This window comes from Monodon monoceros, unplaced genomic scaffold (assembly GCF_005190385.1).
Source record: "Monodon monoceros isolate NGI ecotype Baffin Bay Population unplaced genomic scaffold, NGI_Narwhal_1 Super_Scaffold_8, whole genome shotgun sequence".
Classification (NCBI taxonomy): Eukaryota; Metazoa; Chordata; class Mammalia; order Artiodactyla; family Monodontidae; genus Monodon; species Monodon monoceros.
In genome coordinates this window covers 9808416-9836395 of record NW_021703785.1, presented here as the reverse complement: position 1 = coordinate 9836395, position 27980 = coordinate 9808416, and the positions used below count along the sequence as shown (strand labels likewise).

At 41.1% G+C, this 27980-nt stretch overlaps 1 protein-coding gene across 1 annotated transcript in view; it reads right to left on the bottom strand.

Moving 5' to 3' along the window:
- The window catches only part of NALCN (sodium leak channel, non-selective), a 292250-nt gene that overhangs the window by 10527 nt on the left and 253743 nt on the right, over positions 1-27980 (bottom strand). Inside the window, exons 28-40 of the mRNA XM_029210183.1 lie at positions 25241-25347; positions 17711-17831; positions 17528-17626; positions 14087-14180; positions 13470-13576; positions 13192-13266; positions 12377-12496; positions 8332-8400; positions 7258-7406; positions 5889-5982; positions 4103-4235; positions 3348-3463; positions 1330-1487 (exon numbers count right to left, since the gene is read on the bottom strand). Of these exons, the coding sequence (XP_029066016.1) occupies positions 1330-1487; positions 3348-3463; positions 4103-4235; positions 5889-5982; positions 7258-7406; positions 8332-8400; positions 12377-12496; positions 13192-13266; positions 13470-13576; positions 14087-14180; positions 17528-17626; positions 17711-17831; positions 25241-25347 (1442 nt within the window). The remainder of the gene's footprint in view (positions 1-1329; positions 1488-3347; positions 3464-4102; positions 4236-5888; positions 5983-7257; positions 7407-8331; positions 8401-12376; positions 12497-13191; positions 13267-13469; positions 13577-14086; positions 14181-17527; positions 17627-17710; positions 17832-25240; positions 25348-27980) is intronic.

The following is a 27980-nucleotide window of genomic DNA, read 5'->3' as shown; positions in this document are numbered from 1 at the left end:
CAACGTATTTCTGCACGCCTGAATGCTCCTGAAATTTGTGACACAATACCCACCATTTTAACTTGCCAGGTATTAGCAACATGATGAAAATAGTTACTGGTGGCAGAGGAGGGTTCTTGACTGCTTCTGGGGCATGGATCCTTTGGTAGTGCAGGTGATGGGACATTTCTTAGAACAAGGTTTTAAATGCATTAAAAATCTGCATTACAAAGGAAACCGGTTATATCGAAATACAGTTCTCAAATTATTTTCTTTGAAAAGGTGATGACGTGGTCACCTAAGTGCTTCTGTATTATTACATTAAATAATAACAGCTAGCTGAGGTCAAATGACTACTGTTACTCAGAACTGGTGAGCATAACGGATATTTTAAGATATCAGACACACAGTAATGCGTGTGAAAATGTCTGTGATCTCTACTGGTGACAAAGATACAGGTATATCATTGAAGAAAATGCTGCATTTCAGTGAGTGATTAGTGAAAATAAAGATGTAATTGTTTCCCTTTCCAAGACCACGGACCTCTGAATTCTACCCATGGACTCCCGTTTAAGAAGCTCTTATGGGTTGCACTGTTTTCCCCTCAACAAAAGCTATGTTGGAGTCCTAACCTCCAGTACTTTGAAGTGTGATCTTATTTGGAAATAGGTCATTGCAGATGTCGTTAGTTAGGATGAGGTCATGCTGGAGTAGGGTGGGTCCTTAATCCAATATGACTGGAGTCCTTATAAAAGGGGACATCTGGACACAGACACAGACACACACACAGAGGGAGCACGCCTTGTGAAGATGAAGCAGAGATGAGGGTGATGCTTCCACAAGCCAAGAAACACCAACAATGGCCAGCAAGCCACCAGCAGCTGGGTGAGACCTGGATCAGATCCCCCCTCACAGCCTCAGAGGGAACCCAGCCTGCTGACACCTTGAATTCACCTCCAGCCTCCAGAGCCGGGAGACTAAACTTGCTGTTTAAACTGCTCAGTGTATGGTACTTTGCTAGAGCAATCCTAGTGAATAATACAGAAGCCTCTCAGAGAGCAGAAAGGACCAAGCCTCTGTGTGCCCCTTCGTCCCATCTGGGTTCTCATGAAATGGCTGGAAAATGGGGTTTGCCAGCCAACCAGGGGCAACCGTCCCCGGGTGGGCCAGGCCGACTGTGGCCGGACCCGTGAGTGAGAAGGTCGGGGGCTGTAGCTCGCACTTGACCACAGCGGCCTGAGGAACAGAGCAGGTGCCCAGCCCTCCTGGACCGCTTCCTTCCTGCGGAATGAGGGGCGGCCCGGCTCCTGTCCCTGTGCAGCGGAGACGCAGGGCTGTAGACCGCGGTACCTGAGCACATCATGGAAGGTGACATCACCGCCGTTGTGCAGCCTCTCCATCTCATAGCACATGTGCTTGAACAGAAGCTTGTCCTTGTCCAGGTCCACCTCCAGCCTCCCCCGCAGAAGCCGCAGCAGGAACTTCACTCGGAAAGTCGGGATCACCCCCTGGTGACAGAGCACAGTCACTCGGAAACAGGCCACAATGATTCGCTTGGGGTTCTGTTTGCACAGCAAAGAAGCCCACAGCTAGCTCTCAAAAGCTAACATCATCGGCACCAGCACAAGGAAGCCTCTGGCCTCCCTGAGGCCGGGGGGCTCTGTGCACCCAGGGGAGCCAGGGATTAGGAGCCCAGCCCATGGAGTTGCTGCTGGAGCATCTCTGGTTCTAGGGTGCGTCCCGCCGCCACGCGGGGGCAAGGAAGAGGCAGAGGGGACCCTCGGCCTCCCCCGGGCCCAGCTTCTATGCTCCCTCTTCTTCCTGTTGCCCCCTGCACTGCCTCAGCCGTGTTCACCTGTTTCTCTAACACACGTGCCAAGTGGGCCAGTAACGCACGGAGCGGAAAAAATGGGGCCGACACGTGTGTATGATCCTTCACTTAGTCCAGATGCTGGGGACTTCTAACCATGGGCTCAGAGCTACCCTTCTAGGGAAAGACCACTCCTTTCCGGGGCTTCTCTGTTGTTAGGACAATTACATCCAGCAGGACGGGGCTCCCAGATCTGCCCTCTTGCTGGTCGGAGCAGATGCAGATTCCGAGAACCTAACACATGTCACTCCGTTCAGGGCAACAAAACCTACGGTGCCAGCCTGGCTGTGACTTTGAGTTAAGGAGTTGGGTGAGAGGCAGGGATGTTGGTAGCCCGTGAATTCCTGTCCGTTACGAATGTCTACACGTGTGAGCGGTGGTGTCGCCTTCCGTGTGTGTCAATGGAAAGCAGGTTCCTTGCGGTGGCAGTTACGGAGACCTAAGTGGATCCAGGTGAGACAGAAACAGGGCCAGACACCTGCACACGCAGGTCACTGTCTCGGAAGAACCCCCCCACCCCAGGCCAGTGCCTGGGGGCCGCTAAGGAGGGAGCAAGCCCAGGGGCTGGAGAAAGTCCTGCATGGCAGTGCAGACCCCAGCTCTGGTCCAGGACCCCGTTTTCTCTGCCTCTGGCTCCCTGGTCTCTGTGTCTACAGTCGTATCTTCCAGAAACTCTTTTCAGATCTTCCCCCAGGTCTGCCCATGGCTGAACTTTCCTCATTTGTCAGGTGTTACGTCAAATGACACGTCCTCAGCCAGGCCTTCAAGACCACCCTGCTAAAGCATCTGCCCCCCACCTCCAACCACTCTGTCCGGTGCCACCACCTTCTTCAGAGTGCTTATAACTTCTTGAAATGGTAGTAATTATTACAATCATTATTGTTTGCCCACAATGGAACACAGGCTCTGTGAGCACGGGGACCTTGCCACCTCGTTCACTGTCACATCCCTGGTGCCTGGAACTGCGCCTGAAGCTTTGCTAGGAGGAGGGGGAGGGGGGCGAGGGGGAGGGGAAGTATCTGCTGCTCTGCCTAACTCTAGGCAACCTTGGGTGAGATGTTGAAAGCATTCAAATAATAAGTCCAAAATGATAACTTTCAGAAACCACTTAAATAACTCCTTTGCACTTCTAATCAGAATTGCTGTGTGAGAGCTGAGGTGATCATGAATCTGTATTATACTGTCGCCTTTGGTGATCTGAACTTCACCCCCCTCCCTGCCCTGAGCCCCAGCTGGTCTCTTCAGAGCTCCCTTGGTTTCCTTTCCTTGCCAACCTCCTGAATATCTGAAGGAGAGGACGTTTGTGGTTGGAAAGGACACGATGGGGAACTATTCTGTCCCTCTCCCTTCCTTGTACATTCTTCTAAATTGTCAATGACAGCTTTCTGCAATTCAGCAATGGCCTTTCCAAATTCAATACATGTCCACCGAAAACAACAAAACCACTGAAATGTCTGCAGTACGGCAGTTGGGGTAGGGGTGAGGCATGAGACAATACCTCTCTTTTATCATCCACCATGTTCCATATGATTTGAAAGTGGCGAAGATCGTTGTAACTTAAAAGCTGGTCCTCCTCAGTGGAATAAAACAAGGAGAAATTCTCCACAATTATGGCTAAAAAAAAAAAAAAGAAAAATGGGGATGTTAGACAATTATGCTAATCTGTCATTTTTCAGAAAAAAGTACATCTATTATAAATAATGAATTTTATCACCTACATTATAAGCCAAATTATTAAAGGGCTTTTAGTATGGTTTCCAAGTTGGCATGTTTTACACTTGGACTGAGCTATTTATCCAGCTTCCACCTTTCCAAAACACGCATCCTGTGTCTAAAGATGCTCGTGCCAGCTGGCTTCAATTCTTAGTTGAGTTCCAGGGCAGCTTTTAAAGGTCAAGTTGAGTTCTGGATGGTCCCACATCTGGGGGGACAGTGTATATCTTTTGAAAAAATAAATGTGATATTTCAAGGCTGGAAAGGTAGCCTTCCCTGGTATTTGTCCAACTGAATCCATGAGAAGGGCTTTTGAAATTAATGATCATAAATAGAACAACTCTTGAAATTGCAATCAACTGTCATTTACATGCCTTTCAAAGGTCTTTTCAGCTTCTGGACCGAGGGGCAACAATTTATAATTAATGCCATAAAACACCCACCCCAAGCAATCCAGGATAATTACTTGGAAATTGTACATAATTATCTAATAACCTGAGTTTAAAGAGATTGAAAAATAATTCAATGAACATCACTTACCTACAAGCAGATTTAGCATGATGTAGGCAATGATGACATAAAATGAACAGAAATACATAAGTGCCCCAGCGTAATTCCCACAGTCTGTTGCCCAGTAGGTAAATTCATCTGGAGTACAAAAGGGGGGCTGGACCTGTGGGCCCGTGGCGGGGAAGGGGGGGGGACAGGGTGAGAGAAGAGAAGATTACAAATTTCCGTTAACTGACTGTAGTTGTGAACATATTCCTAACGATATAAAATATAAGTAACTTCAAAGTGATCTTTCAAAGGCCCATACATTGGGTACCTCATCTGTAGCAAAAATCAAAAAGAATATTTCATTTATACTATGCTTTTGGTCTTGTAGGGTCCCAAGTTCATTGCCATTTTAGAAGCACAATGAACACGAACTCCCTTCCTTCAAGAGACACTCTTTCTGCCACCTCCACTAGCCCCAAAGAGTAAGTAGTCACTGTGATGCAAAACGCAGAAAGTTAGAGAAAAAGGTGTTTAAAAAAAACTCTGACTTAAGTAATGGGTTAAGATTTAGGAAGATTTGCTACACACAGCAAATTCACATTCAAATTGTGTAAGGAAAAGCCAGTAATCCTCGTTCTTGGAGCATCGTTATGGAATATCATTAAATGGCACAAGATTCAGGTTATCAAAAGCCTCCCCATTCTTCACTGGCCCAGTAAAACTCCCAACACCTCTGAGAAACCTTCTGGTTTCTTTCAGTCAGAGAGACTAGCTCTTTCTTCTGCATTTCCATGGCATTCTGCTTGTTTTTATCTAGAATTTATTTAATTCTGCCTTGTATTATTTTTGATTTAGTGAATTCTGTCCCCACTCATTCATGCATATATTTCCTGAGCTCTTCCTATGTGCTAGGTTTATGCCCAGTGTTGGGGACAGGCTGGTGAGCAGGACCCAGACCCCTTCCCTCTCCCATGAAGCTGACAGTCTAGAACCCTGCAGTCCAACATGGTAGCGGCTAACTCCACGTGGCTATCTAAATCCAAATGCATGTTCATTAACATTCAATACAATTAAATACAGTTGAAAATTTGGTTCCTCAGTTGCACTAGTCACATTTCAGGTGCTCAATAACCACGCATAGGTGGTGGCCACTGAATTGCCATCTTTGCAGAAATTTCTTTTAACAGTTGGTCCGGAGGGTGAGAGGGAGCTGAAATAAACAAGCCGATAACTCACTGCAGTTGTGCTACACACTACAAAGGAGAAATACAGAACACTGGGAGGACACAGAACCAACAGCCTTAGCGTTGGGTAGGATTCCTGAGGGAACTGAGCTTTAAACTGAGACCTGAAGGATGATGAAGAATTAGGCTCTAGAAGTGAGGATAGCTGAGGGAGAGTATTGCTCAGAGCCCCCGACATAAACTCCTCGAGAATGCCTTGGAATCGCTGAAGACCGAGCACCTAGTACAGGGGCCAGTACAAACCAGGGCCTCAGTGAATATCTGTTGAATTAAGTCAAAGAAGTGGAACTCTCCTGTTTGTACTTGACTGCCAAAATGTCAAAGATGGGAGGGAAAGAACAATGCTCACATAATGCAGATTTGTTGAATGGAACTACAATAGCTCGACTTGGGTTCACTGGAAATTTTTCCTGTATGTCCATGTATTGTAATGTAAAAGAATGTAATTTTACGGACTAAAGGGCCAGGATATGTGTTTTGCACACAGTCTAGATGCTACAAGGATGGTGCTGCCTATATTGTATCACCAAAGAGTTTTATCTGCTTCTAAGTGAAGGCATCGCGAGCGATGAGGGGACGTTTACCATGCAGTCATGCATAATCTTGTTCCAATCTTCTCCTGTGACAATTCGGAACAGTACAGTAATAGCTTTGCCAGCTGAAGAAAAGTTTGCATGCCTAATTTAAGGGAAAAAAACCAGAATGTGAGTAATATGGTTTGTCATGTAAGGGTTGTCACCACCAAAACACGTGGATTTTAGAGCAAATGTGATTGCTAAGTTACCATTTCCAAAGGTTACACCCTCTTATTTGTTTCTTATTTATACTTGCCTCCAAGTATAGCTATCTCAATAGTCCAACCCTAGCATGGTGCCAGCAGTTTATTGCCATTCATCTTGAATGACTGAGAAAGCAAGCGTTGACAATTAGAAGTGATTCCTTCTTTTATGTGGATTATGCTATAAAAGATGGGGCCACCATATATCAAATAAGTGATCTCTGCAACAAGACACGTTTGTATTTAATTTTCTGTGTAAGGACTTAAAAAAAAAAACACTCAGAAATGGTTCCACAAAATTTGAGACAATCTTTGAAAAATGCTTTCCACATATAACAATTTGGGGGTCCTAACTTCCCACGTTTTGCTTAAAAAAAACAAAGCCATCTCAAAATTGTTTAATTAAAAAAATAATGTATCATTTCTGGCAGTATGTGGATAAAAGAATTGCTGGAATTCACCAGGGTATGAGAAGTGGTTATTCCTGCATGGTGGTGGAATTATAGATTCTTTTTGTTTCCTTTTTTTTTTTTGCGGTACGCGGGTGTCTTACTGCTGTGGCCTCTCCCGTCGCGGAGCACAGGCTCCGGACGCGCAGGCTCAGCGGCCATGGCTCACGGGCCCACCCGCTCCGCAGCATGTGGTATCTTCCCAGACCGGGGCACGAACCCGTGTCCCCTGCATCGGCAGGCGGACTCTCAACCACTGCGCCACCAGGGGAGCCCCTGTTTTATTTCTGAATTTTCTAATTTTCTAACAGTAAGCATGCATAGTTTCAATGAGAAAAATGTCATTTAAAATTTGGCCATTTTATTTTAATTTCCAAATGATTGCTTCCCCCTCCCCATCTTTGTCTAAAACACATGCAGATATGTATCCATGATTTCATTACTAAAAACGTTTGCTTAATATTTGAATAGAAAGATAAATAGGGCTTCCCTGGTGGCGCAGTGGTTGAGAGTCCGCCTGCCGATGCAGGGGACGCGGGTTTGTGCCCCGGTCCGGGAAGATCCCACATGCCGCGGAGCGGCTAGGCCTGTGAGCCATGGCCGCTGAGCCTGTGCAGCCGGAGCCTGTGCTCCGCAACGGGAGAGGCCACAACAGTGAGAGGCCGCGTACCTCAAAAAAAAAAAAAAAAAAAAAAAAAAAAGAAAGAAAGATAAATATATACCAACCTGTTAATGTTCTCTCCATATTTCACAGTACCAAATAAGACGACTCCAGCAAAAGCATAGCACAGCAGCAGCAGGAACATCCCCACTATGATAAAGAAGCTCTTATACATGCTGACGACCACTGTCAGCAGGAGCATCTTTAGTGTCACCTGTATGGAGGTGAGGGTGGGGGCAGGGATGCAGAAAGAGAAGGAGGGAGGGGACATTCATCTCATCAAGCCATGGTGAACCCGGGAAGTAACAGTTAAGCAGTCTGGCACAAAACTGATTCTCAAGGTTATCACTTGAAAGTTGCTTCCTATCTGGTATTAAATTTGAATTTTATTAAATACCATTAGACCTAAAGAAATTCTGCTCATATTTCAAACTTCAGCCTCTTTAGCCAAATTAATAAAAGTTCCACCACAATATTTTAAGCCTTCTATTTTTCTCTTCTCTTCCTCCCTCTTTATTATACAGGCTGTGCATTTTTGGCCAATAGCAAGCAGACCCAGGATTCTTCCACAAACAGACGATCATAAAAACAAAACTAAACAATGGTAAAATACCAAATAACCATCAAATATTTACCATACTGATTATGTGGATATATGGACCCTACATGAAATAAAGTTAGTAACAAAAAAGAAAACAGTGCTGTAAAAAATGAAAAATATATGTGGAATGTATTGAACATTAACAAAGAACATCAATAAATCTGGAATCATAGGATCATGAATATTTGTTAAAGATTATTCTTCTTTGCAGTAAAATTATTTATTAAAAATAAAAACAATAAAGAAGCATTAAGAAAGACCATTAGTCTTTGCTTTTGTGCCTGACATTTTATCTCTAGTTGATGATTGAGTTCACTCAGAAAATTAGAATAACTAAAATAACACAAATGTCAGGAAACGAATCACAAGACAATTAAGCTACCGATTCGTTTGATTATTTGCTCATTTTGACTTATGATGTCTAGGAATTTGTTAACTCCAGCCCTGGAGACCCAGAAGGGCAGCTAAAGTCAGTTAGTCATCACTCCTTTCTTCAGTGTACACGTGACCTATGACAGCATCTTCACAATGTACTTACATGCTTCCCGCAGATAGAGAAAAACCGGAAGACAATCACACACGCGCCCATCATGTAGGTGTACGCGTTCTGAAATTTAAACAGAGGAGAACCTCTTGCAATTTGCACGAAAAATCTTGTTACAGTTCCATTTTTCATTTTAAGTCTTCTGTGAAGTCTACTGAATAATGAGTTTAATAAAATGTGAAAATTCCTCTAAGAAATGTATCTTAAAAAGGTGCTGAAAAGGTCACTGCCAAAACTCATGAATAAATATTAGCTATAAAATCAAATCTTAAATGAAACTTTCGTCTCTGTTTTGCTCAGCTGAATTCTGTATTTTAAAACTTATTTTACACAAAATAGTGACCAGGTCCTTTGAGGAGCGAGAAAACCCTAGGATAACAATGCAAGTGAAGAAGTCGAGGGAGACAGGAGATAAAAGAATCCTGGCTTCCTTCTACAACCAGAGGGGGTGCTGGTGTTGGAAAAGATTGCCAGGGATCAGTTTCAGCTTCCTTCTCTCTGAAGGAAGCTGAAGCCGGCCACATGCACATTCGTCTGAGCTGATTTCAGAGAAGTCCTCCCTCTTGAATACACATCCAGCTCTTCCTTCAAGTGTGTGATTGGCAGCAAGAGATGACTTGGTAACATCTCTTGCATGGATACCAAGGGGGAAAGGGGGGTGGTAGGAGGAATTGGGAGATTGGGATTGATACATATACCCTATTGATACTATATGTAAAATAGATATCTAATGAGAATCTACTGTAGAGCACAGGGAACTCTACTTAATGCACTGTGGTAACCTAAATGGGAAGGAAATCCAAAAAAGAGGGGATATATGTATATGTATAGCTGATCCATTTTGCTGTGCAGTAGAAACTAACACAGTATTGTAAAGCAACTATACTCCAATAAAAATTAATTAAAAAAAAAAGAGAAGACTCAGTGTGCTCTATGACTAAGAAAGCTTCATCTGAGAACAAAGACCCCACCGGCTACAGGTGCAGTAACGACAGTGGCATTAAGCTGATGCCAAGGCGTGATTATTCCCCGGGAGCCTTGCTTAGTCAAATGACAACAGTCACAGATGGCCCCCAGGAAGGGAAGATCCTTGGTGAGGTGCAAAGAAATGAATGTGTCTGCACAGAAGCATCTTTGGATGGGAACAAGGACTGCGTCTTCTTTCACAACAGTCCACTGCAAAATAGAGTGGAGAAGGAATGACCTTCCAGGACCACAGGTTCTTGGTGAAGAGCAGAAGCAGTCAGGCAGAGGCAAGCTGGCCTTTCGGGTATGTGATATCCTCTTTGGGGACACCCAGAATTAGAAAGTTTACTCATTCTCCTGTTTGGGCCGAATAGCTTTTGGCTACAATTTGTCTAGAAAAAGATACAAACACGGGCTTTGCTGCTCCTCTTTTCCATGTTAGCTCAGAGCCTATTGTAGATACCGTCTCTCTTTGCATTCTGGAAGGGATGACATCCCACAGCTTCTGAGATGATGACTTAATCCTTTACCTGGACTACAAGCTCCTGAGAGGTCTGACACCTCTTACCCAACCAGATCTTGTACCACGTTCCCCTCGCTCCTTCTACTCCACTCATACTATTCTCCCAAACCCTCCCATCATAGGGACAGCTGCCTGGAATGTTCTCCCCTCACCCTACAGACTGATCGCAATCATCACGCCCTCAGGGATGCCTTCCAGGATCTCTCTGATGAAGCCATCGTGCACTCTCCTGTGTCATCACAGGGACACGTGTTTCTCCGTCTCCCTCACCATAGCTGTAATTCTCACTGACCTGGGGGCATTCGATGAATACCGATCTAACATTCCAGGCTGCGAGGTTCATGAGAGCAGTGACTGTCTTTGTTTTTGCCCATCACATTCTTCTCAATTGCTGGCATGGTGACGTGCAGCTTTTTAGTGCTCTGGATCCTTTGTCGTTTAAGGAAATGAACTGGGGTGACAACTGTTTTAAGGACACTCAGTATCTTCCTGAGCACAGGAATTTCATCCTAAAGCAAAGCCTTTGTGGTGTGTAAAGGGGTTCTCTGTGTTAGTGTAACTGAGCAGGACCCTATGGGGCCTTCCCGTAACAGAACCTCCTGCCCCCCCAGCCCATGTCCTCTGCCTGACTCCTGTCTGTAGAAAAACTTTAGCCAAAGAATAAATTTAATTGGAGAAGTGAGAAAATGCAGAAGCAAAGGAAAGCAGTCAAACAAGACAAAGTAATAATAGTTTAGCCATTAAACAAAGTCAAGGACCTTTAGTTCCTCCTCAAGGGCTATAAATAATATTCAGGTCACTGTATGACCAATTTCAAGATGATTGTCAGAGCTGACAGTGCTGTTCTGCACATAGCCCCCTCCCTCAACCTAGACAACCCTGAAACTCCCCTTTAAAAGCTCTCACCCCCTGGCTGGCAGTGGGGAGTTGGTTCTTTGGGACTTGAGTCCACCTTCTCCCCAGATTGCTGGCCTCCTGACTAAAGCAACCTTTCCTTTCCTACCGACACTTGTATCTCGAGTATTGGCTTTTATTTGGCACCTATGTGGCAGCCAACATGGGGCTGGAACCCATGAACCCATGACCTTGAGATTAAGAGTCTCATGCTTTACTGATTGAGCTAGCTGGGGTCAGTAACATTAGGGATTATTTTCCTGCATGACTCTGACACTGGAGAGGATGGGATACTGGACAGAAGAGCAGGGCAAAATAAGCCCACCCAATTACTTTTGGGTGGGATCAAGGAAGACTAAAGAAGAAAGAAAGAAAGTATTTATAATAATGTGTTATGGGGGGGGGGGGGGGATGAACTGGGAGATTGGGATTGATATATATACACTAATATGTATAAAATAGATAACTAATAAGAACATGCTGTATATAAAAAAAATAATGTTATGGGCTTGTATAATCTTTACAGTTAGAAGAAGTTCAGATACTTGACCTTCATAATGCGCATATGGACTAGGTAAATTATGAAAATATACTCCCAGTTCAGAGCAGGGAACAAAAGATCACTGAAGACAAATAACTTGATTGAAGTGCTGGATTAGGAACCAGGTCTTCTGGACCTGTGCTGTCCACCATGGCAGCCACACGTGGTCAGTGAGCATTTGAAATGTGGCCAGTCTAAATTAAGATGTGCTGTCAATGTGAAATAGGCACTCAAAGATTGAATACCAAAGAAAGGGTGTAGTCTCACTCCTTCATAATTTTTACATTTCTGACATATTGAAATGATAATATTTTGGAAATGGTAGGTTAAAAATGTATTATTAAATTAATGTCATCTCTTTCTTTTTTTATATCTTTTTTATATGTGGCTCCCAGAAAATTTAAAATAACATCCAGGCCACATTTTATTTCTATTGGACAACACAGCTCATGATCACGATCAAGTACACCTATGGTGTAGAGTCTGAGCTGAATGGAGGGTGGGGAGGCTGAATGCATTTTAGGCAGAACAATGAGAACTCAGGTGTTGAGATGGGGAATGATGGCTTTCGAGAAATGGCAGCCGGGTGTCTGGGAGAAAATAAGGCAGCAAAGTATCAGAGAATCATACCGTGAAGCCCTAATTATAATGTAGTGGCACGGAAGCTACACTTCCACTCAGAGAACTGGGTTCAGGTCCTCTGATTCTGGCTTGTGTGTGAATTTAGGCAGGTCTCTTCATCTCTCGGTTTCCATTTCTCTCTGTCTCTCTCTGTCTCTCTCTGTCTCTCTCTGTCTCTCTTGTTTTTTATCCTTTGAGAAAATGAGGGTTAAACCAGAGGATCTTGAAGGACCTTCTCTTTCTGGCTTGCAGGCTCTAGGACTCTGAGGGGTCAGCTTTTGTCTGTGTGAAGAGTGCGAGTGTGTGCACACGTACACATGTATATGTGTGTGTGTGTGTGCAAGCATGTCCGAGGGTCCGTCATGGTCAAGGCTGAATTTTAGGGAGGTTAACCTGACCCTTGAGAGTAGGCTGACCTGGAGTGAAATGAGACTGGAAACAGGGTTACCTGAACTGAAATTACCAACTAAAATAAACTTTAGTGATGCACTTACCAGGAGGGCAAAGTGAAGTACCACCCAGACAACGCCGAGTGACGTCACCAGAAGATCGTACCTATTTCTTCTGCTTTGCCAGAAGCCGGCAGGTGACATCGCTATGATCTTCATTGTAACCTGGGGAAAAACAATGAAGACAATGAACTGAGGCTGAGTGTTCAGCATATATTTAAATGTACTAACCTGAGGCACATTATTTTTTTAAAGGATGTAGAAACCAAAGAGAAGAATTTATTACTGATGTGTCTGTGTATATATGTAAATCTATATTCTCCACACTCTTTTCTCCTTTTTCTACGACTAGTTCTGATAGCAAGACGTTTTTCTTCCTCAAGTAAAAGACCATAGATTTTGGGAAACATCAACCGGTACAGGGTAAAGTAAAAATCTGCTTGCATTTCCAAGAAGATGGCACTGGAAAGCAATGTGACATGGACCACATATTAAAATAATCTTGTCTGGGCCAACTCCCTCTGCCACCACATTGTAATTTGAGTCCCTGAATTACAGTGGTTTGTGCCGTTTGCTGTAAATATTTGAACTCACATAACTAGACAGGCCAACATTCAGATACAACGTCAACAGCAGTTAGTAATTCTTGCAGTTGGAAAAATGGAAATATAAAGTGAAGTCTTTGTTCAAGCGAAGCAGAACAGCCTGAAAAGGAAATATACTAAGAGCATTCTGTTCCCCAAAGAGGACTTCAAAAGCAACGGAACGCGGAGGTGAAAGGAAGTGCCATGGAAGAAGGACGCTGTTTTGCTTTAAAATGTGCACTGCAGCCCCCAGCACCAGTTGACTCATTACTGTACCTCTAGAACAAAGATGAACGTGAAAACGACCGACATGGTTGCCAAAGGAACAGTCACTGGGTCCTCGACGTCCCACTGTAAGAGAAACAGCACACACGTCTGTGCCTGCATTCCATCAACACGGAAAGACTTTCCCCTCTTCCACCCATCTGAACATGATTGTGAATTTAAATTTTTTATAAATGTAGACCGTGAGTGGACATGGCTGCCTGCAATGTTCTTGGACCCACCAATGAATAAAAAATTCATTCCCAGAGTGTTAGGGTGAAATAGAGTACCTTGACGGACAGCAACACCGACTGGGCCAGGACGAGTAATGCAATTGTCCTCTTAAAAAATGGATGCTGGGTTATGTCATACATCTTAGCTCTAAAACCATCATTATCTGAAAAGAAAGGTTTAGGCAAGGGCATTTTAGACATCGGTCACATTTACGTTCTTGCCTTTCATTTTCTTTAATGCTCGTCTTAAAACCCATTACATTTTTTTTTTCTCCTACAGTTCAATCTACTGTGAAGTGTCTTGCAGGAATGGCTGGGTCTGAATATTTAAAACGACGGTGCATGACACCGTCTGCACTGGAAGGAGATTCGCATCATTCAGTTTCTGTCAGTTTAATACATTTCACTCATATGTTTAAAAGGCAAGCACAAATATATTTATTTAACAATTCATTTTTTCATTAAGGCTTATCCTGAGAGCACAGAAGCACGGCCTTTGGGTGGTTGATTTTAATAGCCTATGGAGAGATCTGTAGTTTGGAGCCTGTTTTTATATTAACTTCTGCACAATCGCCTAGTGGCCTCATGATGATTATTTTAATTGAAATCTTAGACTCCTGGGGAATCATGAACACTAGTGCCCAACATGAATAAAATCAGAGCATCTTTGATACCCGGGCGAGGTGGCAGATGAAGAGGCTGTGCTATCTTCAGGCGGCTCTTCAAATCTTCCCATCTTCTCTGATCTACAGTCAGCAGAGCCGTCCCCTTAATAAACAAAGGAAAACAGAGAAAGACCTTTTGTCATGTGCTCCACACCAAGGACATCGCAAATGCGCTGCTGACACAAACAAGATTAATGTGGGTTTAAAACAAAGATATTCTTCCTATACCATGGTGGTTCGATAAACAGGGTCAGAATTCTCAAACGTGGTCTTGAGAGAAGTTCCAGAAAAGAGGGCCGGGGGTTCAGAGAAGATTCAGCAGCCTTCAGTTGGCATCTTTGAACATGTATAATATTCAGGTTTGGGAAAATCTAAAGAAGGTTTTCTGTATGATTAGATTTTCTAAAAGAGATACTCTCTAACAGTGGTTAGTTTCCTTTCATAGTAGAAAAAGCTGCAGCAAAATGATAGCTTATCAATGCTGCTGCTTCTGGTTAAGGCTATTGTGTCTTTTTAGAAATCATTCTGTTACATGCAATTGTGAAACTATTTTTAAGTGGTATGAGGTCAGAGAATTGCATATTTAAGAAATTTGCTGTGACAATCGGTTAAATGAGATCAGATATTCTTTGTTATATAATAGAGCACATCATTAAAATGCACTTGAATATATTACATTACATTTCATTACATTATATTACAAAGGCAGAAATATAATTTAAGAAACTGGGGAAAAAACCACCTCCCCTCTCCCATCCTGCCTTTCCTGACACAGAGCTAACTATCTTTCAGGGGAATGTCCTCCTCACTATGTTTTCAGACTTTGGCTGCTTATGTATATATAAATATACAAGAATGTGTTTGTTTTTAAATTTATAAATTTCTGTAATGGTATCCAACATGTGGGAATTTACGCAGTTTGTTTTTTACTATATATTTTTTTTTGGCCGCGCGCTGCGTCTTGCAGGATTTTAGTTCCTCTACCAGGGATCAAACCCAGACCCCTGCAGTGGAAGCACAGAGTCCTAACCACTGGACCGCCAGGGAAGTCCCCAGTTTGTTTTTATCTTCATTGAAAATTACATTTTCCATACAACTAGATACTAGATCTGATTCGTTTATTTGAACTGATCACACAGTATCCCACTGTACAAATATATCAGAAGTTATCATTTTAGGTTTATGGACTATAAATGATGCTGCAGTAAACCCACGGGTACTGTCTCACAGTAAACATCTTGCTCTGTGGTAAATCTCTAGGAAAGGAACTGCTGGGGTCTCAGAGTTTACACATTTCCACACTTACCAGAGATTTCCAAGGTGCTATCCAAAGAGCAATAACCAAGAAAATTGGTTTCATTCTACAAGTGTTCCCATTTCCTTATATTCTTGCCAATACTTGACTTTATCAGACATTTTAATTTGGTCATTTGATGGGTGTGAAACGTATCTGATTTAGTTTTAATATTAATGAGACGAAACATTTTCAATGCATATATAAGGTGATTCCTGTGTGTTCCTTTGTAAATTGCCTGTTCATATTCTTTGCTCATTTTTGTATTTGGATATTTACTTTTTGATGTTTTGTAGAGATTCTTAATATATTCTGGATACTAATATTTTGTCAGTTATGTGAGTTGTAAGTATTTAGTCTTAGCTTGCTTTTTTTTTAAATTTTGCTTAGTGTGTCTTTTATCATTCAGAAACTTTTCCTTTTAATGTAATCTGACTTATAAATTTTTTTCTTTATGGATTTCACTTTGTGGTTAATGTCAAGAACTCTACAACTACTCCAGGGTTAAAAGCACATTCTCCATGGTTTAAAAATGGTTTAAAATTTGCTTTTCATAGCTGGGTCTTTCATTCATCTGGAATTTATTCTTGAGTATGGTGTAAGGTAGAAATGTCAGTTTAATTTCTGAGACCTAGACAATCAATTAATTATCCCAGCACCACTATGGATGGTCTCAGCTTCTCCACTGACTTGTTGTGCTACTTCTGCTTCATATACACATGGGTCCCTCCTAGGGCTTTCTGTTCTATTCTGTAAGCCTAACTTTCTATCCCTGTAACAATTATGGCACTATTATACTTACCATGGCTTGTTTTTCCACACTTTTGTTCATGCTCACCCCCGTAAGAGTCTTATCAATCTAATTTATTTCAACAAACCAGTTTTTCTCACTCTTGAGCTTTTCTATAAGTTACTTTGTTTTCTATATCACTAATTTTCTGTTCTTTTATCTTTGTTATTTTCTTCCTCCCATTTTCTTCTATTTCACTTTGTTGCTCTGATTATAATTTATTGATTTGTGTATTTGGCATGTTAATCATCACTATTTGATTATTCTCTAACATATACAATTAAAAGCTATAAGTTTCCATCTAATTACTGATTTATCTATACCTTGTGAGTTTTAATGTGATTTTTATAAATGATTTATCTAAATGCTTTGTGATTTTCTATTCTGATTTCTTCTGTAACTCAAAAATTACTTAGAATGCAGTCTTAATATTTCCAAATTATGGGGAATTTTTTGCTATGTTTTAAAATTGTGATAGAGAACATGTTGTGTACATTATCAATTCTTTGGTAATTATTGTTTTATGACTTTGTAGATGATACATTTTGTACTTGATACATTTTGTACTTGAAAGTAATACACAGTCTCAAATTGTCAGAGACCTTTATATGTCCATTGGACCAAACGTCTTCATTGTGTCAAATCTAACATGTTCTTTTTGTTTTGATTTATGAGTTTCTTAGAGAAATACATTACTATCTACCTTTCATCGGATTTTGGATTTGCTAGCTTTTTAAAATAATTTGGTTAAATATTGCTTTGTGGGCTTCCCTGATGGCACAGTGGTTGAGAGTCTGCCTGCCGATGGAGGGGACACGGGTTCGTGCCCCAGTCCGGGAAGATCCCACATGCCGTGGAGCAGCTAGGCCCGTGAGCCATGGCCGCTGAGCCTGCGCGTCCGGAGCCTGTGCTCCGCAACGGGAGAGGCCACAGCAGGGAGAGGCCCGCGTACCGCAAAAAAAAAAGAAAAAAAAAAAATTCTGAGTTCACCTACTGAGTTACACAGAAGCAACCAATTTACACTTAGTGAAAGGCATATTACCTGCAATCAGTGCATCGGTTTCAGCTACTGTATTTTAATACCTTGCTGCACATCCTTTCAATTTGAACAATAGGAGATGCGTTTTTCAGTCCTCGGCAAATTAATGACACCATTACCAAAAGAGGAAATTTAGCAAGAGAATTGTGCTCTGAAATAATGTGCCTGAAAGGCAGCAATGAGGTAGCCTGTAAAATAGTTATAGAGATTATTTACACCGGTCACTTTACAGTTTAATGCGACTTCACGCCGTGTGTGGAAAAGGGAACTCAAAATGAGCGGCTAGGAAAGAATAAACGCTGCGGAATTCAAACCAAGAATTCTTACCTTGTTTTCATTGAAATTAGCAATAACTACTCCAACAAAAAGGGTCAGTCCAATCATGCAACCCAGGAATACGAAAACATGAATATAGATTCCATGCATCTGTATAAATGAAAAATACGGTTATTCATCAAAGCCAATGAAAGCAGCTGTGGTAACATTCAAAGGATTCCAGTGCGTGCTTACCGGACCCACACGATGAATAATAACATCCCTCACTTCCACCCAGCCTTTCAAGGAGAGAACTTCAAACAATGCCAGCATAGCATTGCCCACATTGTCAAAATTAAAGTTCCGAGGATTCGCCCTGCAAGTCAGAAAGAGGAATGTTCCGTGGAATTCCAGTGAGAAGCACCCTAAGGCAATATCTATAACTCTTTCCAATCTTGGTTGCAAAGTATAGGCACTTGGAAGGTAGGTTCGATGGCATTTGTTTGCGAACTCATAAGAATGCATCAATGTGTTAGAATTTATTAATTATGCAGTTAATTATTAGGCAATGATGGGGTGTTCTCAATCGAAAACAATAAAATGCTATGTCCCTCGACTTCTAGCTCCAGAGGTTCTGCAATGTTTCTGGCTGGTCCTGATTAGTATACTGAGGACTTTCTGGTTAGAACTTGTGCATGAGATTCTTACAAAGGGGCCTTGGAGTTTGGATGTGAATTTTGAAATGGTTTTACATTAGAAAACCTTCCTAAAGGCATGAATTACAAATCCTGGTGTTAGTACAGAAAGTGTAAAATGAGTAGAATTTGGCCACTTAATTCTGTGTCATCACGTGAGCAGCATGCTGTGACCTAGTGATGCTTTAGAGGCTCCTGAGGTGACACATACCCTATGTGTCTCCAGATCACCCCCTCCCAGGTGGGTGTTTTTCTCTCATTAACTCCAAATGTTCTCAACAGATACTTCTTGTAGACCCCAGTGTATAGTGTGCTGTCTACCGCACAGTTAACTCCTGAGTTCTAAAACATTTTGGACCCTCTATTTTTGGGGGGTCAGGGGATGTCTCATTTCTTATTTTTCTGACATGTGTATACTTTTTTCTTTCCACTAACATCTTTCTACTACACTGCATCTCCCCTAGTCATTACAGGTCTTAGCTAACATATTTGTTAACAGAAGAAGATTTCAGTTTTTTTTTTTTAATCCCCCTTTTCTGAGGCTATTTTAAATAACTAAAAGATTTAGACAACCACATGCTGGAAAAATCATGACTATCAACACATTTCCTGAATTTGATGACCTGAGCTCAGGATTATTGACTAAAGTAGGCCTACTGAAGCCTAGCTGAATTACATTTTGATAATTTTTTTTTCTTGCTAGCACATTTATCAAAAGTTAACCTTCACAGGAGGCAACATTCTAGGGGGAATCCAGTTTAGTATTCTTCTACCACCTTTTATGGTTTTCAAAACTAGAGACTATCATGAGATATACTTTTATAAGTTTTCTTTTTTTAACACTAAATATGTGGGAATCTAATAAGAAAACATAAAACTGAGACTGACTTATTTTTAAAGGTTTAAAGCTGATTGGTAGAAATGTTTTCTATATAGTAAAAAAGCCCCAGTCAGAAATTAATATTTAGGGATTCTGATTTATATTTTTTAAGTATGAAAGACAAGCATATTCTCTTGTATTTTTCCAACAATCTTTCCTTTTGGGGGTTTCAATTAAATTTAATATATTTTACAGCAGACAGACTCTGTAAGGATTCTACAGATGCCACAATTTTCTTGAATAAGGATTTTTTTTTTAAACCAAGTGAGTCAGCTCTCAGATCTGATGTTGAACTTTCTTACCCATCCATTTTCTTTATGTAAAAGTGCTTTTTTTAGCTGAATTTGCAGCAACCCAAACTATTCTCATGTTCCACATCCTTTAGAGGTTAGAATATGTTAAAATACACTTTCAGGCTAAAGCAAGAAAAGTAAAATGGAGAATCATAGACTTAAATTGCTGGAAGAATATACCACATTAAAAGTCTCAGTTTTAATCATATTGGATATGTTTATGCTTTGTTCATGACACTAAAATTGGAAAGTCTGAAACTTTACCAATAACTACAGAGGACTTCAACAAATCCCAAACACAGTCCATTACTGTCATTTTTCCTGTTGTCCTCCCTTGATCTGGAAGGCTATTTAAATATTATCTTTTCTGGTTAATTTTTAAAAGATTACAACATTGTCTATCCAATTCAGAAAAATGAAGAATCAGTTCTGACCTCACAATCTGAGTTTTCTACCTCCCAGTGACAAGTGCTCCAGGGACCCCAGGTCATGATAAGGAGAGCTGCTTCTCCTCTGGGAAGATGGGGGTGCCATGGAGGAGAGGAATCTAGCCTCTGCCCTGGGATGTGGAAATGCAGGGGATAACATGGGCCAAAATGGTACCCTGTATCTTACACAGCTCTGCCATCTAAAGAAATCAGAAACTAGTACTTCCTGGAATGCAGACTGCTTTTTGCCTCGCTCTTTGGTAATAGCAATTTGAGTTTCCACAGCCTGCAACAATCTTACCTCTGCCTCGCCCCTCACTCCCACCTGCCCATGGCTCCTCCCCCTTTCACCTGCCTAATTCCTATTCACCCTTCAAGAGTTAACTGGGTGTCTTCTCCTCTAGGTCCTTCTCCCTGGTCCAGTCATTGTTTGGATTAGCAGCCTCTGTCCTGCGTGTACCACTGAACCCTTTGCCTCTCCGTACCCTAGAATCAGAGGCTGATACATCATGGAGCAAAAGAAACTTAAAGGTAAGCCTCAGGGCCCCTCCCTGACACAGGTCCCTTCCAAGACTCAGGAAGGGGCCCAGGAGTGAGTTCACATAGTCAAATGTTTCTGTTAAACTTAAAAAAGCAAAGTAGTTTTATATCCTTTTTCTTAGAGAGTGTACCCAAATTGTTTGAGCCTTAGACTCAACAAAAAAAATCTGATCTCTTTCTGCCTAGAATGTATCGCAGTGTAATTTGAAATTACCTAGAGGTAAGCTTCTGGTGAGCTTCAAGTGAGCTTAGGGGCTTATTTATGTAGCATTAAAACTTCAGCATATTGTATTAAATTATTTTAAATTTTATTTTCTGTTCTCCATTGGACTTCTAGCTCTTAGGGGTCAGAGGCCATAGCTTGTTCCCAGTGACAGCATAATTCCTGGTGAAGAGTAAACACTTAGTAAATATATTTATTGTAAAACTGAATACTTTGTTGATTTCTCTCCCTTGCATTTCCTTTTCCTAAATCCCAGACCTCTGCTTAAGACAAAACACACAATATTTATAATATATGATATGTTTAATCCTTTTTACCAAGGTAATTTTTATCTCATCAAGTCTGAGTAATTTGGAGGAAAATGAATGTATTCATCTGAAGAGAGAATGCAGAAGCCAGACTGTCCCCTGAATTAGCTAGTGCATATTTATGTCCTAATTATAATTATCATAGCATTCCTCTAGGCTAATTCCCAGATATAAGTTATTTTCTTAATCATAAATTAGTCAATATAAAATTACAAAAATTTCAGCTGCTAACTCTTGACGAGATTATTAGACAAACAAAATGTGAAAATTATCATGGTTACAGTTGACATTTATTTGATGAAAGATTTATATTTCACTAAAACTAACCCAAGTCACAATATTCTGAACAAATGGGAAAAGCTATTGTGATAACGTTCAAGTGATGTCCCTCTGTTTGCTTGTGCTTTTAAAATGTCATTGAACTTGAAGTCCTTAATAGCTTACATAAAACATTACATTTCAGTTAGCTGATTTAAAAATCTTAAGAGAGCTGGTTTTATGGAACAGGTTGAACGCCGTAGGGTCCAACCGGAAACAGCTTACTCTCCTCCTAATGCTACCTTCCAGTGCATCCTACTTCCTTCCTGACACCTCGGGGAGAGCCCAGAGCTTTTCGGTATATAGTCAGCCTCATTCTAAAATGCCCACTGCATTCAAACCTGTACCAGGGTCTCACCCTCCGCAGCTCAAGCCTGACCCGTGGTCTGAGGAGGGAAAAAGAGTGTCAGCCACTCTAGCCCACTCCTCCTCTTGGTGACTGCCTGGGTCTTACAAGAAGCGGTGGGATGCAGCTGGGGTTAGAGACGTCACATCTTGTGTGTCTGACTCCGCTGGACTGTGGCCATTGGCGCTCTCTTCACAGCAGTTCCTTCACACAGTTCCTTCACGGAGCTCATTTAGGTGTTCCCAAGAAACACTCCATGTTTGAACAGTGTTTCTAGCTTCTGTGAACTTGGCACTTGAGCATTTGTCCCACATACAGACGCTGGACGCACTTTGTTCCAGACACCCGGTAAGATGCCTGAGTCACCCTTCCTGGCCTCGTGCCTCCCTCGTCCTCCCCCCGACCTTGAGATGAGCCCTTTTCAGGGTGTGCTTTTCAAATACAAACCAACTAACCCAGAGTCCACCCCCACCACCACCACCAATCACCTCCTCTATCAGGCTGTCACACTCTGGGCCACCATCCACCTGCCCGAATCACCCCAGTGCCAGGTACCAGACCACAATGGATGGCCTCTATGCTCTACAGCCCATTACAATTATTCAAACTAGCCATCCCTAAGTCCGCTTGCCCTGCCTCACCCGTTCCTTCCCAGGGAAACCACAGTAAAGGCTCTTGGCCCCAGCTCTCCCCACCTCTCTGCCTGCTGACCCACCCTGGTGCTTCCCCAGGTGGCCCCCCGTGGAGTGGCATGCCCCCTCCTCTTGGGAACGATGAGTAACAAACTCTCTTTTCAGTGGTAGTGCTCTCTATCTGTCGGCCTTACTGTACCTCACATTTTCTATGACTACACTCCCCAGCATGAGGATGCCCCAGTGTGCTCTTCCTGCTATGAGTGTAGCCTCTGGGTGATTCTCAGCTCCAACTCCTGGAAACGTTCCCACAGCTTCTTCCCATAGGGCACCCTGTCCCCAGCACACAGCCCTTTGCAGCAGGGTTCCAACAAGAAGGCTCAGGTCAGGTGGCCCTTGGCAGGGATGACGTGGCCCTCCAGAAGCAGATCACCCCGTCTTCCCAGATGGTGACGAGCGGCTTGCCCACAAGAGCCTCTCTTCTTGCCTTGTCAAACTCTGATATCAACTGGTCCTTCCAGGGGTCCTCGTAGGAAGAGGAGAAGCGCCATCCACCTTTCCCCACAGGGAAGGCGGCGTGACGCCATAGCACACTTTGCTCTTGACTTCATTCACTACCATGATGTTATCTTTGAATGCAGTGTTTTCTTTCTTTTACAGGAGCTGGGTGATGGATGATGTTTTAGTAAGTTCTGATGGGATTGGTTTAGTTGGCCTCTTTAGAATGTCAAGATACTTTAATCTCCCCTTGACCTCAACTTTGAGACTTTAGACAAAATTCCAAAAAATTTTGGAAAAAAAACCTGATGTCCTGATATAAGTAAATTATTTACGGTATAATAATGAGTTTTACTCTCACAACAAAATAAACATTTTATGCTTCTTTAATTTTTCATTGTAATGTAAATTAGACTGCTTTTCTAGTTAACACTGGGATAAAGATATTCCCATGTGTTATATACTTCTCTACCCATGCTCAAGCCTCACATCCAAAATTAATCTTTTTTCCACAGTTCTTTGGTATTAAAAGAAAACCAATATAAATTATACTGAATTGTTTATGAAAGTGAATTTCATATTAGAGAAATGCCAAAGCAGGTAAGAACGAGTCCTAAGGGTACAACTGGGTGAAATGCTATTCCTTTTAAAGAGTTTTGACATTTAGTAGAGAACATCAATTGTGACAAAAGCAGAGCAGTTTCTGTGGTTCACTCATTAGTCTAAGAGGTAAAAATGAAATAAAAAGAAACATTAACGATTTAAAAGGACAAATGAAGTTGATGGAACACTCTGTGCATCAGTGAAGCAGACTGAGAGATTTCATTCATAGTCATTAGGGAAATGGTTGAGAAAGAAGGTACCAGATACTTCTGGCTTTGATGTAAATGCTTTGAAAACTTATTTAAAAAAAATTGTTTTAAAGAGGCAGTTAGATAAAATCAATTGTGTTACTGATTATTCCCTTCCAGGATTTCAACAACAAAATCCTTCAATGTAAATGGGTTTTAAAATTGAAATAGTTTTATGATCTAGGCTTCTCTACAACTGTTATGAGGACATCAGATCTTCCTTAAAGATATAAAGTCAGTATGAGTTTAGTTTTAATTTGATTAAAATTGTTAAAATTGTTAAAAATTGGTTTAAAAGTTGAATTAAGATTTGATTAAAAATTGATAGAAAATCTTTTTTCTTTTAAGCCTCACTAATTTTCTAAAAAATTTTTATTTATTTTTATTGAAGTATAGTTGAGTTACAACGTTGTGTTAGTTTCAGGTATACAGCAAAGTGCTTCAGCTATATATATATATATATACACACACACACACATATACATGCTTCAGTTATATATACATATATATATACACAGATATACATACATATGTATATGTATATATAAAAATTTTTTATATTTATATATATATAAATTTATATATATATAAATTTATATATATATACATTCTTTTTCAGATTCTTTTCCATTATGGTTTATTACAGGATATTGAATGTAGTTTTCTGTGCTGTACAGTAGGATTTTATTTTTTATCTATTTTATATGTAGTAGTTTGTATCTGCTAATCCCATACTCCTAATTTATCCCCCCCCATCCCCTTTCCCCTTTGGTAACCATAAGTTTGTTTTCTATATCTGTGAGCCTCTTCCTGATTTTTAAGTAAGTTCATTTGTATCAATTTTTTTTTAGATTCCACATATAAGCAATATATGATATTTGTCTTTGTCTGACTTACTTCACTTAGTATGATAATCTCTAGGTCCATTCATGTTGCTGCAAATGGCATTATTTCACTCTTTTTTTATAAGCCTCACTAATTTTTAAAGCTATGTGAGTCCAGATATATACTTTAAACTATTAGAAAAATACTGCAGTGATATTTCATTAGTTTCATGAAGCAACACTGGGACTCAGTGTACCGCTTCCTTATTTTATTTCTTTTGTTTTTGCATCCTATTGTAATTCAGTGCTTTGCCTTGCTAGCAGAACTACTTTTAGTTTCATGCCATATTATACTGCTTTAAAACCTTATACTATATATACTTATATAGAACATGGATGGACCATGAAGGCCCATTATGCTAAGTGAATAAGTCAGACAAAGACAAATACTGTATAATCTCACTTGTGTGTGTAATCTAAAAAAACAAAACAAAACAAAAACAAAAGCAAAACCCCTCCGACTAAACTCATAGAAAAAGAGATCAGATTTGTGTTTACCAGAGGTGGGGGGAGGAGAGGAAGTGGAGAAAGGTGGTCAAAGGTACAAACTTCCAGTTATAAGACAAATAAATACTAGGGATGTAATGTACAACATAGGGACTATAGTTAACACTGCTGTGTGATACACAGGAAAGCTGTTAAGAGAACAGTAAGAGTCCTCATCATGAGAATTTTTTTTCTTTTCTTTCAACTGGATCTATATGAGGTGACGGATGTTAACTAAACCTATTGTGATAATCATTTTACAATATATGTAAATTGAACCATCATGCTGTTTGCCTTAAACTTATTCAGTGATGTATGGCAATTATTTCTCAATAAAACTGGGGAAAAACCCCTTATACTGACAAATATAGCATTTTTCAGGATATTTTTCTGATATGCTTACCAAACACGGGGCACCCAAAATCCAGGTTTTTTCTCTCCAGGTCTTAATTTTAAATTCAAGTTCTTGGACACACTTACATTAATTCTGAATATTCCATTACAATCTTCCTAAAACAGGAAAAAAAAATAAAAGGAGGAGGAAAAGAACCTGGTCAGAAAATGAAGTCAGAAAAGATAAACGATAAGAAACATTTTTTACGTAGAATGACAGAGGTCTTTTATATAACAGCAGACATGTGCATAGCTACTCAGCAAATAGTAACAAAGACTTCAGAGATAAGCAGGTGAAAGTTGATGCTGAAAATGTTAGTGAGTGGGCAAAGGATATGAACTGACATTCCTCCAAGGGAGAGATACAAATAGCCAATGAGCACGTGAAAAGGTGCTCAGAATCATTAGTCATCAGGGAAATGCAAGTCAAAACCACAATGGGATACCATTTCCCACTCACTAAGAAGGCTCTCGTCAAGAAGTCAAATAGCAAACTTTGACGAGGATGTGCACAAATCTTAATCCTCATACTAGAATCCTCATACACTGCTAGTGGGAATGGAAAATGGCGCAGCCACTTTGGAAAATAGGGTGGCAGGTCCTTAAATAATTAGAGTTACCACAGGACACAGCAATTCTTCTCCTAGGTATCTACCCAAGAGAAATGAAACATATATTCACATGGAAATATGTACATGAATGTTTATATCATTATTATTATAAATAGCATTATTTACAATAGCTCAAAGGTGGAAACAATTCAAATGCCCATCAATCAACAAATACACAAACAAAATGTGGTCTATCCATACTGTGGAATATTATTCAGCCATAAAAATAATGAAGTACTGACACATGCTACAACATGGATGAACCTTGAAGATATTATGCTAAGTGAAAAAGCCATCCATCCAACACCACATATTATACGATTCCATCTGGAGACATGGCATCAACAACTCAAGCTTCATGGCCTTTAAATGTGAGCTGTGCCAAATGTTGGGGTATCTAGTTTCCCCTTTTCCTTGGGTTTGTCTCTTCTTTTATAAAGGTAAACTGAAGTATCCCCTTCATCCACATGACACGCTTGGCTTTGGCCTCTTATGTTAGGACTAGAAAAGAATCCGTCCAAATACAAAGACATGGGCCACTTCTCACTATGCCAATTTGTTTTGCAATTATTCTGCTTGTTCCTGATGCTCTTTTGATGGCTAAGTTTTCTTAGACTTTCCTTACGAGCTTCCCACACAGACCTCATTGTTCTGTGGAAAAGAATAAATGCCTCATGGCATCTGTATGTCTGTCCGTCCACCGTGTGCCCTCCGTCCCCTATACAAGTCATTACTCTTTAGCTTGGGCTGGGTATGAGCAGATAGATAGTGTAAAATCACAAGGCTCTTAGGCCATTATTACCCCCCCGAGTCATCCACTATTCCTACGCGGCTTCATCTTGAAACGTTGTTATTATCTTTCTGGCCTCTGTTCAGGGTGGACCTAAAATAACCCTTCTTTCCTTACATAAGCTTGTGGACTAATGCATCAGCTCATTATTACTGCCTTCATTTAGCTCATTAGGTACAGCATGACCTTTATACCATGTTCCCTGCATGTCTTGTCAGGTTTATCAAAATTCCTGGAACCTCTGGGAAGGGGAGTTAAAGGAAGCAGCCACCCGGGCGATACCTTGATAGCGTAAGGTCTGCCCATCCTAAGTTTGTCTCTTCTGCTCTGCCTCTTCCTGAAAAATCTCATTATTAACATGACTGATAATGTATTTTGACTGGACAAAGATGTTACCTATATTTTCTAAAAAGTCGAGAGCTACTAAGGGGGACCTTTATAATTAGAAGCCTCAAAATGTAGAAATGTCATAGTAGTATAAAATTTATATTAGACAGCGATGTTTGCTGGAAATATGGGAATAAGTGTTTTAGTTCAGCTCTGGTAGCCCTTTTGGAAACATCCATTTTAATGAGACTTAAGCATTATTTTACCTGGGTGGAAGAGGAAATACTCTTGCTAGCTTATACATCAGCAGAACTGGGTTCACTCCATTAACCTACTTGTAATATCGGGCAGGATTCTAAGAGAATGGGACAGTGGGCGATGCAGCAGAGATTGGCTAATTATTAAACAAACCCCGCCCCCTTTGCTACAAAATACACCAAGAAACTACACATCACGGTCTCACGTCAGTCTGGTGAGGCCACGCTCTTGCCAGTGGAATGTGGGATGAAGACAGATGTGTTGCTTCTAGGCTCTGCCTGTAGTCCTCTGAGAGAGAGATGGTTTTCTGTTCCTAACTGCCAGCTAAACAGAGAAGACTCTGAAGACAGCAAAGGCTAGGGACACAGGACAGAGGAGGCATGAGCCACTGGGTGGTCATTTGGAGGAGAGCTGCCTGAATTATTCAACATGCAATAAATATATTCATTTCATTACGTTCAGCTACTGACATATTGGGGCTGTTCCAGAAGCTACCCTCCTCTTATAACACCGGCCAAAGAAAGAGAAAGAAAAGAGTAGAGGGACTTCCCTCGCCGTCCAGTGGTTAGGACTTGGCACTTTCACTTCCGGGGCCTGGGTTCAATCCCCGGTCTGGGAACTAAGATCCCACAAGCCATGCAGTGCGGCCAAAAAAAAAAAAAAAAAAAAAAAAAAAAAAAAAAATTTAAACAAGGGTTAAACTTTAATCTTTGTTGGTTTCATGGGGGGGGGTCCTGGGCAGCAGATAAGAGCGGCTGGACCCT